Source organism: Fukomys damarensis, unplaced genomic scaffold (assembly GCF_012274545.1).
Source record: "Fukomys damarensis isolate Sample0158 unplaced genomic scaffold, DMR_v1.0_HiC HiC_scaffold_33, whole genome shotgun sequence".
NCBI lineage: Eukaryota > Metazoa > Chordata > Mammalia > Rodentia > Bathyergidae > Fukomys > Fukomys damarensis.
In genome coordinates this window covers 41,863,385-41,876,948 of record NW_022900945.1, presented here as the reverse complement: position 1 = coordinate 41,876,948, position 13,564 = coordinate 41,863,385, and the positions used below count along the sequence as shown (strand labels likewise).

The 13,564-nt window shown below is 37.0% G+C and overlaps 1 protein-coding gene across 1 annotated transcript in view; it reads left to right on the top strand.

The window, feature by feature from the left end:
• Positions 1-11,680, top strand: part of Kcna3 (potassium voltage-gated channel subfamily A member 3) — a 19,099-nt gene extending 7,419 nt beyond the window's left edge. Inside the window, exons 3-5 of the mRNA XM_010606076.2 lie at positions 5-2,955; positions 5,762-5,883; positions 11,062-11,680. Coding sequence (XP_010604378.1) covers positions 5-1,420 — 1,416 coding nt within the window. The 3' untranslated portion in view covers positions 1,421-2,955; positions 5,762-5,883; positions 11,062-11,680. The remainder of the gene's footprint in view (positions 1-4; positions 2,956-5,761; positions 5,884-11,061) is intronic.
• The last annotated feature ends 1,884 nt before the right edge of the window (positions 11,681-13,564 follow it).

Here is a 13,564-nt window from a genome sequence, read left to right as displayed (position 1 = left end):
GGAGCGCGTGGTCATCAACATCTCGGGGCTGCGCTTCGAGACGCAGCTCAAGACCCTCTGCCAGTTCCCCGAGACGCTGCTGGGCGACCCCAAGCGGCGCATGAGGTACTTCGACCCGCTCCGCAATGAGTACTTCTTCGACCGCAACCGGCCCAGCTTCGACGCCATCCTCTACTACTACCAGTCCGGGGGCCGCATCCGCCGGCCGGTCAACGTGCCCATCGACATCTTCTCGGAGGAGATCCGCTTCTACCAACTGGGCGAGGAGGCCATGGAGAAGTTCCGCGAGGACGAGGGCTTCCTGCGGGAGGAGGAGCGGCCCCTGCCCCGCCGCGACTTCCAGCGCCAGGTGTGGCTGCTGTTCGAGTACCCCGAGAGCTCCGGGCCGGCCCGGGGCATCGCCATCGTGTCCGTGCTGGTCATCCTCATCTCCATCGTCATCTTCTGCCTGGAGACGCTGCCCGAGTTCCGCGACGAGAAGGACTACCCTGCCTCGCCGTCGCAGGACACCTTCAAGGCGGCCAGCAACGGCACCTCGGGGGCCCCCGCGGGAGCCTCCAGTTTCTCCGATCCCTTCTTCGTGGTGGAGACCCTGTGCATCATCTGGTTCTCTTTTGAGCTGCTGGTGCGTTTCTTCGCTTGCCCCAGCAAAGCCACCTTCTCGCGAAATATCATGAACCTAATAGACATCGTGGCCATTATCCCGTATTTTATCACTCTGGGCACCGAGCTGGCTGAGCGGCAGGGCAACGGACAGCAGGCCATGTCTCTGGCCATCCTGAGGGTCATCCGCCTGGTGAGGGTTTTCCGCATCTTCAAGCTCTCCCGTCACTCCAAGGGGCTGCAGATCTTGGGGCAGACGCTGAAGGCTTCCATGCGGGAGTTGGGGTTGCTCATCTTTTTTCTCTTTATTGGGGTTATCCTCTTCTCCAGCGCCGTCTACTTCGCCGAGGCAGACGACCCCAGTTCGGGTTTTAGCAGTATCCCGGATGCTTTTTGGTGGGCAGTGGTAACCATGACAACAGTTGGTTATGGTGATATGCACCCAGTGACCATTGGGGGCAAGATTGTGGGCTCTCTTTGTGCTATCGCGGGTGTCTTGACCATTGCATTGCCAGTTCCTGTGATTGTTTCCAACTTCAATTACTTCTACCACCGGGAGACCGAAGGGGAAGAGCAAGCCCAGTATATGCACGTGGGAAGTTGCCAGCACCTCTCCTCCTCGGCAGAGGAGCTCCGAAAAGCACGGAGTAACTCGACTCTGAGTAAGTCGGAGTACATGGTGATCGAAGAGGGGGGTATGAACCACAGCGCTTTCCCCCAGACCCCTTTCAAAACGGCCAACTCCACTGCCACCTGCGCCACGAACAATAATCCCAACTCTTGTGTCAACATCAAAAAGATATTCACTGATGTTTAATATATGAATGACATACTGTGCACAGTATCGTGTGAAACGTGCCCCCTTGGTCTGTGTATGCCCTTATTTTATACATTTCCAGACCATCCATCGAGGAAAGGACATGAAGAAGTGGGAAGCACGCTTCATTCTCCCTCTCCCTAGTGCTTCATACTGAAACAGGTGCCTGATTTGCAAGTGGGCTGCATTATCTCAGCTCTCCTTTTTTTTTTTTCTTCTCCTTAATTCTGTGAACAAAAAACTTAACGCTAGTTAAACTTTATTTCTGGCACACGCCCCCTGCCTTTAAGTACATCCTGGGAGGAAATGAAACTAAAGAACAGTTAGACTTCAGAGTAACTGTTTAACCTCAAAAGGTAGTTGTTCTTTACTAAGTAAAGCCAGCAAATACTGAAATGATTCTTCAGCTTGGTGGACACTGTAACATTATTTATTGAGTGTTTAGTTCAATTACCTACTCTCGATATGTGGATGAAAAGTCAAGTAGAACCGTGGTATAAACCCATCATCAGTTTATTTGGAGTTTCTGTTTCAGTCATCCCCTTCTGGAATTGAAGGATCTCAACAGCTTTGAAGAAAAGGAAATGCCCAAAACCTCCTGATCTGACTAATTAACACTTTGGGACTTGCAAAGCATTAGACTAAAAAATTCCAGTCAAGTTGGGTGCATATGTCCCAGCTAACATCCATCAGTCTAAAACAGATGTTTTTCAGTGCTGCTAGGAGAAACAAAAAAAATCCTAATGAAGCTGAGAGATAAGCTTCTGCAGTATCACAAGAAGATTAAAGTGGCAGACACCCCTTCCAGCGGAAGTTACTAATTCGGACCTGACTCATGCAGTTCCCATAGCAACCCATGTTTCCTGGGAAACCCGTAAAAGGTTGTCATGGCATCTCTTGCTCCCTAGCCCCACCCCCAGCCCGTGCTGTTTCCACAGTAACCTTTCCAGATGGTTCCTACTTACACCATTTCATAAGGAAAACTGCTATTTGAATAAACCGCACAAATAAAGTTAAGTGTGGGAATCTAAGGAGGTGAGAGGAGTGGCAAAATGCATTTTTTTCTTATGAACATCATTGATGCTGTCCCATAATGGCTGAACTGACAAGGAAAATATCATCTTTGGAATGTTACATGTAAACCGTGATAAGGCATGGTATGAATTAAATGCCAGTTTTTAGGCAATGATTTAAAAGATGCTCTCTACAGCTTTCTTTCTCCAAGAAATGATAAGTCCACAAAAGCCAGTGTAAAAGTGTCCTGTACCTAAGCAAATTAGAAATTCAGTGTACCTGAAATCTTCCTAGAAGGGACCTTCAGATTTCCTTGTGAAAACAAAATCCAGCTCCTGCAAAAGGACCTGTCACCATTACACCACTTGAAAAGCAAAATACGCAAATATATAAAGGATGCTCATTTTTAACTGAGGGAATTACAATCTGAAAAGGAAGGTCCGGAAGTAACCAGATCTCAAAAGGAACACCTGCGAGTTTCAGCCATGTGCTAAGGGTCGCCAGCAGACAGAAAGAATCAGGTGAGCATTGTATAGTATGCTGAGAGCAGTCAGTCGTCTTTTGTACATGCAACCAAATTCATATTTGGACTGATAATGCTTGCAAAGCCAATAGTTCTATATTAATTTTATGTCAAGCACCTTTAAAGTTTATTTACATCTTTCCAATCTTTCCATGTTGCCAATTATCCTTTGGTTACCGGTGTTTATTGCAAAAATGATAAAAATTATTTTTCCTCAGTATAACTTTCACCTAAGTAGTAAGCAGTGGTACAGTTCTTTGAAACAAATAGTTAAAATTAGAGTAAAAGCTAATCACTCTGCTTTACATATATAAATTATACATGATACACCATTGCTTCTTGACTTTGATGACATAATCTTAAGTAAGAGTAAACCTTATTTTTAAGCTAATAAAATATTTTCTGAAGCCTACATACTTTATTATTTGTACATTTGAGAAAGAGGGCAATAATGATTGATACCATAGGAAGGGCAAGAGGAAGAAAATGAAACAATCTGTATACGGAATTGTTTGTTCTTACCTATGGTGTTATCTAAAGATTCTTTTATCTAACTTCCTGTGCTTTTTGAGTTATTTTTAATATTGATACACATTTTTACCTAACATTCTCAAAGACCAGATATTCTTTTTATGATCCATTTTGATAATAATATTAAATATACTAGAGCAATCATAAAAATAGTTTTTGTACCCATTCCTGAACAAATATTAACATAAAGGTGAACAAAGAACAGTGCCAGTTTTAGTCACATGTGTTCAGAACATGTAGAAAGCTCGATTCGTTCCATAAGTAAATGATAGTTATGGCCTACTTTTTATGTGGACATAAAAAGGAGAACAGTAGTTTGAAAGGGATCTTTTTCCCTTTATCTATAGAAATAGCAAGGTTTTGAGTCATAACTTTGAGGTAGTATAACTGCTTCTAGTCGCCATGTTGGAAGCTTCTTAAAGGTTATAGGCTCTGTGTCCCAACTGGATGCTTGATCTTTTGAATACTAGTGTCTAGCATAGAATATAACAGCACCTTTTGTGTTTATTGATGGAATGCCTGTTATGTTGCATTACTGTTATTTCCAGGCTTTTAATGAGATAGTAAAAGGGTTTAGCTCTACAGTCACATTGCCAGGGTTTGAATCTCAACTCTGCTGTATGACCTTGAGCAAATTACATAACCTCTCTGTTCTCCAGTTTTCTTATTTGTAAAATGAGAATAATGAGTATTACTTTGTATGTTATTACAAATATTAAATGTTAATACAAGTAGAACACTTAGAAAAAATGATTGCCTGACATTACATTATTTTATGATTATTACAAGCATGTGTGATTAATAAAAAGTATTGCGAATAGGAAATACATAAATAATGTTTTACTATTTCCCTTCTGTAGTAATAGTAATAATTATCATGTATTAAGGGTCAACTATATCCTGGATATTTGTCAATTCTTCAAGGTAAGTGCCGTTAACTTCATTTTAGGAGGGTAAAAAATATCTCAGGTTAAGTGATTTCCTAAGATTTCACAGCACTAATTACAAGCCAGCTCATGTTGGCTCAAAACCTGTTACTTTTATTGGGCAACTTGAGAGAGAAAATAAATCCCTTGTGCTTTTATGTTTGACTTCAGCCCAGGTATCTAATTAATGAAGAACCATATCTCCAGAAACCTATTTTATTCAATATACTAAAAATTAAGTATTTCTTAAATAATCGGGTATTTTTTAACAAAAAGGATTAAATGTTATTTAAATCAGATATAGATTTTCTGGTAATTTGTGTGCTTGATTTATCTGGATTTAATCTTAGAAAGAATAAACAGCCATATTAGTAATACCTGCTTGGACAGTGTTTTATTTTTCAGATTGAGATTTATTTCCTGTGTTATGTATTTTCATCAACAATATATGATATTATTATGCAACTTACTGCTTTTCCACCTCCTTATACTTTGCTTAGGTTGCTAAAGAAGCATGTCAGAAAGCAGTGTAAACATTTTGACTCCCCTTTTTAAAAAGGAAGAAATTGCTGAGAACAGCAGGATTGAAAGAAGGAGGTGGCAAGTTTGTTGAAATTTGCTACACTACTGATTTACCCTGCCACTCCATGGATCTTTAAGAGAATCTGTGCTTGACAGTTCTTTAGAATATAATTTTGTCATACTACCTGTGGCTGTTTCACTAAGGTCTTAAATAGTTTATGAGAATGGATAGTGATTTGAGCTTTTAAAAATGCTAATGAGTCTGTTTGCTGTGTTAGTTAGCTTTGCCAAACTGCAGGTTTCACTGCTAAGCTCAGTTGCACATCTCAGGCGTTGAAAAATATTCATGTCTGTATGTAGCAAGAAGAGATTCTGGTAAGGAGTGTGGCTGGATCAGTGCACATCTAATCAGCACCCTAGGGAAAATGTATCTGCCCTTCTAGCTACTGAATCCAGAGAAAAGGGTGGAAGTTAACATTTGTTATTATTTTCTTTCTTTTATGGTATTTTTAAATACCCACTAACCATGGCAACATAGCCATAGACACCTACACATGAGAGAACACATTGCATGTTATTTCTGAGCTTCTAAGTGGAATTTCAGAATTGAAATTTTAAAAGGACAATATGAAGAATTTAAAGTTATGGTTTATTTACATAAACTTGTAGTTTACCTCTTTGGCATATAATGTATTCAAGTAATCGCTTTGCAGATAGTATATAAACCCAACATTTATAATATATATATCAATAGTTTATTCCTTTGAGAACCATAACTGTAATTTATTGACTTCTATACATTTAAAATTTCAACGTTTTCTACAGCAGTTCCAAGTCCTTCCCACCTTTCAGCTGTGCATAGAAGTGATAACCCCTGCCCCTAAGAAATGCAAAGAAGCACATGTGTCTCCCAAAGTGAAGACATATGGAAACACTGTGAGATAGAGGTGAGGAGCATAAAAATGGGGAACAGAATATTTAGGGACTGCATTTTAAGGTGGAATTTTTTTTCTTTCTGTTTTCTTGGCTTTTTCTAAAACTAAGGAAGATAACCCTATTGGTTTTTTATACTACTAATTTCTTGTATTTTGTTGTGGAAGTTTTATATATACTAATGAAATCATTTGTTTTTTATACATCTCAAGGGGAATGATTGATGATCTTTGAGAGAACATAAATCAGAGGAGGCAGGAAGAAGAACGGGGAATCCATATACAGCCCAAGCTTTGTCTTTTTCTTCTTTTTATACCAGATGCATTTTTCCTTTCATTTCAAGATTTACACCATCAGCCATCCAATCCATTGAAGAAGAGATCTGAAAAGAAGGCTCTGTCATTTTCTCAAAAGTCATGTTTTTGTTGTTGTAAATGAAACAGTGCAGAATAGTAACCCACCCTGAAAAAGAGAGACTAGGGTTCAGAGTGTTAGTAATATAGCAGTTAAACGAACAAAAATGCTGTTTCATCATATTTGAAGAATGGTATGAATAAATCTAAGCTCACACCACAGCTATGCTTTCACAGCACAAAAAGTTTTGGGAATTGCTGTTAAGATCACTAATGTTTTAGTATGAAAGTTAGCATTACACCTATCATTCATTACTCTTGCTTGTATTTTTATAGAACCATCTTGATGGATCCCCCAGCTTCCATCCTTCTCCTGATTTGACTCTATCCTCAACATGGCACCCTGAGTAATCTTCTTAGAGCACTAGTTAGGTCATGTGCTTCCTTGTATCAAAACCCCCATCTGGCTTCTTATTTCACACAGTACAAACTAATGGCCTTATAGTGGCCTGAAGGCCCCCCCTAACGCGGCCTTCCATCCTCTTCTGGCCTGCTTTGCCACTCTCCAACTGATCCTGTGCTGCAGCCACACAGACCTCCTTGCCCTTGATCAGTCGTGGCAAACGTGCTCCACCCTGGAGTCTGTACTTCCTGTTCCTCTACCATCTGCTGGCTCACTCTCACTTCCTCGACGTTGCCTTCTCACTGCAGTCTTCATGGCTACTCGGTTTAAAATTGCAATCTCACAACACTCCCTGTGTTCTCTCTCTGCCTAATTTTTCCTCTCACAGATATTTTTACTTATTTGGTTATTGTCTGTTTTCCCTTTCCTTCCACGGGGACACAATTTTTTGTCTGTTCACTGTGCTGTGTCCCCACAAATTGTGCCTAGAGTACATTTGGTTCTCAATAAGTGGGTAGTTGAAGCATTAATGTGACTAGTGCAGATATTGCCAAGATTTTAGGTAATATTGTGACAGATGTGCTTTCCTCTGCACTAGAAAATGAGGGTTCTGCTGGTGGGAATGGCAAGAAACTTTATTCAAACCCCTTCTGAATTTTCTCCTTTCCCAGGCAGACCCCAACCAAAGAATGACCTGGCTATTTTCTGTTTGCATCCAGGTGGCACAATGTCTTTACCAAATGTGTCCACAAATTAAAAATTAACCTATGGGGTCAGAGATTTAGTTCAGTGGTACGGCTGCCTGCCTTGCAAGCACAAGATTCTGAGTTCGATCCCTGGTACAAAAAAAAAAAAAAAAAAAAAAAATTTAACCTGTGTACTTAGTTTATATATGTAGATCAGAAACATTAGAAATTCTTTTCTCCTTTCATCAGCTTATCAGTTAAGCACACAAGACAACAGATTATTCACCTCTTCTTAGGATAATTATAAGAGATTTTTTTAAAAGAGATGACCAAATAAAGAATTGAAATTCTTTGATTTCTTTCATGTTTTTGCCCCTGGTGTAGGATGAAGTGTTGTAACATTGTTTATTTTTATTGTTTAATTCAATATCAGCTTTACTAGATTTTCCTTTATAACACGATATAATCAGGGGATCAGACACTTAACAAACAATCTCATGTGCCATTATATTTTGTATTTGCCTCATGTATAACTACAGAACAATAAAATAGCGACTATTAACTGGTACGTAATATCTATAAGAAATTTTGATGGAAAGCATATTAAACAAAACCTTATATATCAAATTTCTGAAGGGCAAAATTGACTTTGAAGCAAAATCATAGAAATAATTTCTCCAAGCTTTAATTGTTTTATACAAAGATTTTATAGATGTTTTACCTGCGAATATTTTAACTTATTTCAAAACTGTAGTTTATTTTCTGTGTAATTATGTGAATTGAAGATATTATTAATAGACCTAAATATTGCATGAAATAGTATTCATTATAGTTCACAGCTCATTTTCCCATGACTTCTCAGATTTTTGACAGTTCACATCTTATCGTATTACTCATTTTAATTACTGAGTTTAAACCCCTTTTATTTGCCAAGAGTACATAATTTCCAAAACCTCAGTCAGAGTATTGTACATAATTGGGCAGGAAATCTTTCCAGCCTTTGGGCTTATTCACTGCCATTTAATTGGTACAATTTGTAGAATTTACTGGTGTGTGGCCAATTCTAAATAAGTTAACAGATGTCAAAGTATAGACATGTGAAAACAAAATTCCCATGACATCTATATGTTTTACTTCAGTCCTTTACTCGTCAAGTAAATTTAGTAAGGCCAACAAACAGTTAAGGAGCTGAGTCTATATGTTTTCACTGAGGCCTTGATGGAGGTGTGAATGAGTTCTTCACAAACTGATAATTATTGAAATTTGACTGTTCTTGTCTTCTTTTCTTGTCTTACATGGTACAACATTCATTTGATTAATTCGATTATAGGTCACCGTTTCCTACTATACTTTTTTCACTAAGTTTATTAGTGCATTTTAGGCGCACATTATGATACATTCATCACTGGGAATTCGTACCTATACATGGCATATATTGATTCTTTTTTCCCCTCCCTTTTTCTTTCCCTGCTTTTCACTCCCCCACCCCTCCCTATTAACAAAATAACTTTGTTTCCATTTCTTTCCTTTTCTCATATTTTTTTCTTTCCCTTCTTTCTTTGCCTTTACCACCCTCCACCCCCGCTTTCCCTTCCCTTCTGGATCTTTTCTTCCTATTTCACATTATCTCGTATACAGCAGAGTTGATTTTAATAGTTAATCTTCATTCTTTTTCTTTCATCCAACTTCTTAACCACTAACATAAACATCAATCACTTTTTTGTTGTTTCTGTTGAATTTCAACTCTACACACCTATAATCTAGGAGGATGCCTTTCTACACTGACTTCATTGTGAGGACCTTGACAGGCAGGACTTAACACATGAGGTTTTATAAAAAGGTCCAACCCTTATATTAAGAGGATGGAATAGCAGCAAGACAAGTGTAGCGTAACCAAACCATTTCAAGATAAGCAAACCTGCAGTAATACTAAACAAAAACCAAAACCAAGCACTTAGGAAATAGAATGGATGCCAGATGATTACTGTTATTACAAGATGATTACTGTCACTACGTTTTCTTGTTTGTGTAGCTATTAATAACTATTACACTACTGCAATTTACACACTTCCATAATGAAAACTAGGCATGTGGTGGATATACTGTACTCTTGCTTTTTGACTAGAAGCTATGAGTTTGAGCAATATGATCAACTATAGTCCAGGTTAGTAAGGAAAACTTTTTCAATAGATGGTTTTACAGCACTCACTAGGCATACAGTATTTAGTGAGTGATTCTTCCCTCAAAAGCACAAATTATAGACCAGTGGTGGCGAACCATTGGCACGCATGCCACAGTGTGCTGTGTGTATCACAGAGTCTAAAAGGTTCACCATCATTGTTATAGACTGTTGTCTTTGGGTATTTACCTCTGATAAGAGATACCTACTAAACCCAGGAATATGTATGGGGAAGTCTTCTCTATGAATTACAATAAAGAAGCCTGAATTTAGTATCCTCTGTTTTTGTCTCCCTAAGAGTCCTTTATACTATACAGAAAGTAAATTTATAGAGCACAAGAATCTAATTTTAATATATCTTTTTATTCATTCAATATATATTTACTGAATATCTCCTGTGTGTCAGACATGCAAAAAAGTAAAAATGTATTCATCCATTTAACATATAAAGTGTCTACTATGTGTCAGATACTATTCTGAATTCTGAATTCTGAATATAACAGTGAAAAACACTGTCATGTTCTGTTGGCATTTCTAAATCATGTTTTGTAGTTGGGGAAGAGAACCATTAAATCTGTAACCTTTATTAATTCTTCACAGCCCCTGGTCAAGTGGTTTTGTTTTTTAAATTCATGATGCTTTCAAGTGAACATAATTGTGCAGAGTTCATATTTTAAAGGATCAGCAGATTTGTAGCAAAAATATAAACTATAAACATGACATTCCATGTCACTAGGACATGATTTTCACAGTGGCACTAGAACATGATTTCCACAGTACTGATTTCAAAAGAAACTATTCCTTTATAAATCTTTTCTCCTGCTCCCCTCCTCTTCCTTCCCCCTCATCCTGTGTGCACAGGTCTTCCCTCTTTTGGGGGGATACTGGGGATCAAACTCAGGACCTTGTGCTTGTGAGGCAGGCAGCAGAACCACTGAGCTAAATTCCCGATCCTTCTTTCTCTTCTTTTTCCTGCTCATAATCCTTATCTCAGGGTGGAGTTTCTATTGCCTTCAAAAGAGTTCTCAGATAACCACAATATAATGTATAGTCAGAAAAAGGCAAACCCATGGAAATCCATATACATTTTTCTAAAAATTAATGGCGCTGAGAACTTTTCAAATGCTTTTAAGGATGAACATAAATTTTTCTGTTCAAAAAGCAGACTATCACATTGTTTTGGACAAAACTTGAGAGTCTTAATTTATGGGGGGGAATAAGTTCATAATTTCAGCATAATCTGAAACTTTTTCTAACTTAAAAGCATTCAATATATAGTTAATACATTTAGAAAACTAAATTGCTTGAACTTTCCAGGGTAAGAAAAGATTCAGTTTTTTAAAAATATATGAATGGAACTTTTTATTGTCATAAAGTCTGTAATTATTTGAAAGATAAAAAGCATTCAATATATAGTTAATGCATTTAGAAAACTAAATTGCTTGAACTTTCCAGGGTAAGAGAAAAGATTCAGTTTTTTAAAAATATATGAATGGAACTTTTTATTGTCATAAAGTCTGTAATTATTTGAAAGGTAAATATATACTTAATGCTTGTGTTTTATCCAACAGATCCTTGAAGAGCCCCACATGAGCAGTACAAAGCAGTCCTAACCAGAAAGATGCTAAGGTTTCATTTGCCTGAACCAAGAATGCAGTAGCAGTTTTCACGTCACTGATGGGCAGGGATCTGTCCACTAGCACATATTTTTATTTTAGTTTACATTAAATAATAATTTATATAAAGAAAACAGCTTGCAGCTGAAGGATTCTCTTCATCCTGTGTACAGGATAAAAGATACTGATCAAGAGACAAAGAATGTTAAAAATATCAAGGTATTTGAATCCTTTGACATTTTGATAAAATCTAATCATGCAAAAATATATTCAGTGTTGCACATAAAGAAAGCCTAGGTGTTTGTTTCTAATAAACCATTACCTATCTTATTTTTTAAATTAATTACTGGACTGTATTTAATGATGAGATATATTCGTGTCATACTATGTGTTCTGGTTATGTGGAACTTTACTTTTGAAGGTATGTTCTGTACCAAAGGCCCCCATACATAGTTTAGCCACTTACACATAAATAAGCAAAGTCGACACTGTGCCCAGAATAATGGTATTAAAGATAGACTTGCCTAAAAGAAATGTGCCTTGCTTGATTAAATATTCTTTTATTTTTTACTTTAAAATGATATTTACAAATTAGTCTTATAGGTAGGTTTTAGCTTACCTTAACTTTACAAAAGATTATTAGTACTTACGTGTTTAAGGTGTCTATGTCAATTAAAATTTTAACATTTAGTTATACTTTTAAATAGTTCATGTATAATAATTCAGTTTTATTTTAATAAGATATTCAATGTGAGACAAAGCACATTCTTAAAGATATATAAAATGTTTCAGCTAATGGCTTAGCTTTTTCTTCAAGATTATATGTGTAAAAAAATCCCTTGATTCATTTTCTATTTTTATATTCTTTTAGAAATGGAACTCCTTTTCAATTAAAAACAGAAAAATTTTAATTGGAAAAGATATTTAGAGTGTCATGAAGATAGTTTCCCGTTTGGGGACATTCACTTCTGTGCCATTATTAATGTATTTACTGTGACATTTCAGCAGAATGGTAGCTATTTGTATATTATTTCATAAGCCTTATGGAAAGTCAAACTGTGAACATATAGTATAGAAGATCTTTTTCATTTCTGTGTTTGATTTTCAACATATACCCGAACAAATACACTGTCCTATTGTTTAAATGAATAACAATGCTAAATTATAATTAGAGTGCTTATGTAATTTTAATTACTGTAAAATATTTCGGGTGCAAAGCCAAGATTATAAACTTTTCAATGCCTTTAGATGGAAATACAGGTGATTTGCCAGGGATTTAGCTCAGTGGTGCCACCGCCTGCCTCGCAATCGCAAGGTCCCAAGTTCGATCCCCGGCACAAAAAAAAAAAAAAAAAAAAAAAGAAAGAAATACAGGTGATGACTTTCATTAATGTATAGAAATCATTAACTAAACAATTATTCACCTAATGGCAGCAAAACCCATGAATATGAGATACAAACCAGGTAACTTTCTTTGAGGCAATGTCTACAATAAACGTTTTATAATCTTCTGGTAATTTCTTGTGGTCAAAACTTGCAGACCAGATCACTATAGGAAAAGGTGAAATAAAGGAATGAGAACTATCTCATATTTGAGCTATTTGAATCTCCAATGGGAATTATTTGTGATTAAAGTGAAAATATAGCCACCACTTGGTTTTTATTCTGTATTAGCCCATGTAGTAGAGGTACTGGCCCACGGAATAGTCATTTCATTGCAGCCAATTTAATCCTTATCACTGGTGATGATAGCCTAGAATGATTGAAACAAACTGATCAACTGTGCTACAGGAGCTGTTAAGCACGCAGATGTTTTAGTAGGGATCACTAGGTATTACACAAGTGGGCATAAAAACGACCTTCATAAAGCACCAGTGACACCATGTTAGTCATTACAATATATTTAATATCATATCTGCATTATTTCTACAGGATACAATTTCAATAAATATAGGACCTGGACTCTCACAAGGAAATCACAAAATTGTATCAGATGAGTGACCAAATATGATCACAGAATCGATAATGAACATAATATTCACCTAGAACATTACCTAGAATTTTTGCCTACTTCCTACCTGTGGGACCCCAGATGTCAGTTACCGTAACTAGACCCCAGTTTTTTCAATTGCAAAATGAGTATGCTGAGTTGAATAATCTCCAAAGCCCCTTCAGACCCCAAACCTACTATATGCATTTCCTAAAAAATACTTCGAAGGATACATACACACTCATATTTTCTGATGCTTTTCTAAAGAGAAGAATAAATTGAAACAAGATTTAAGCCTTGAAAGTGTCATAATTTTATCATTCTTCAAATTGGTTATGAGAAGAGGCAAGAGAATTCTTTTTCCTCTTAAGAATTTTCCCTTGTCTATAATGGATCGTGAAAAAATAGAAAAATCACTGCAGAAGGAAAACAGATTAATGGAATCACTAGAAAGAATGGGAGAATGTC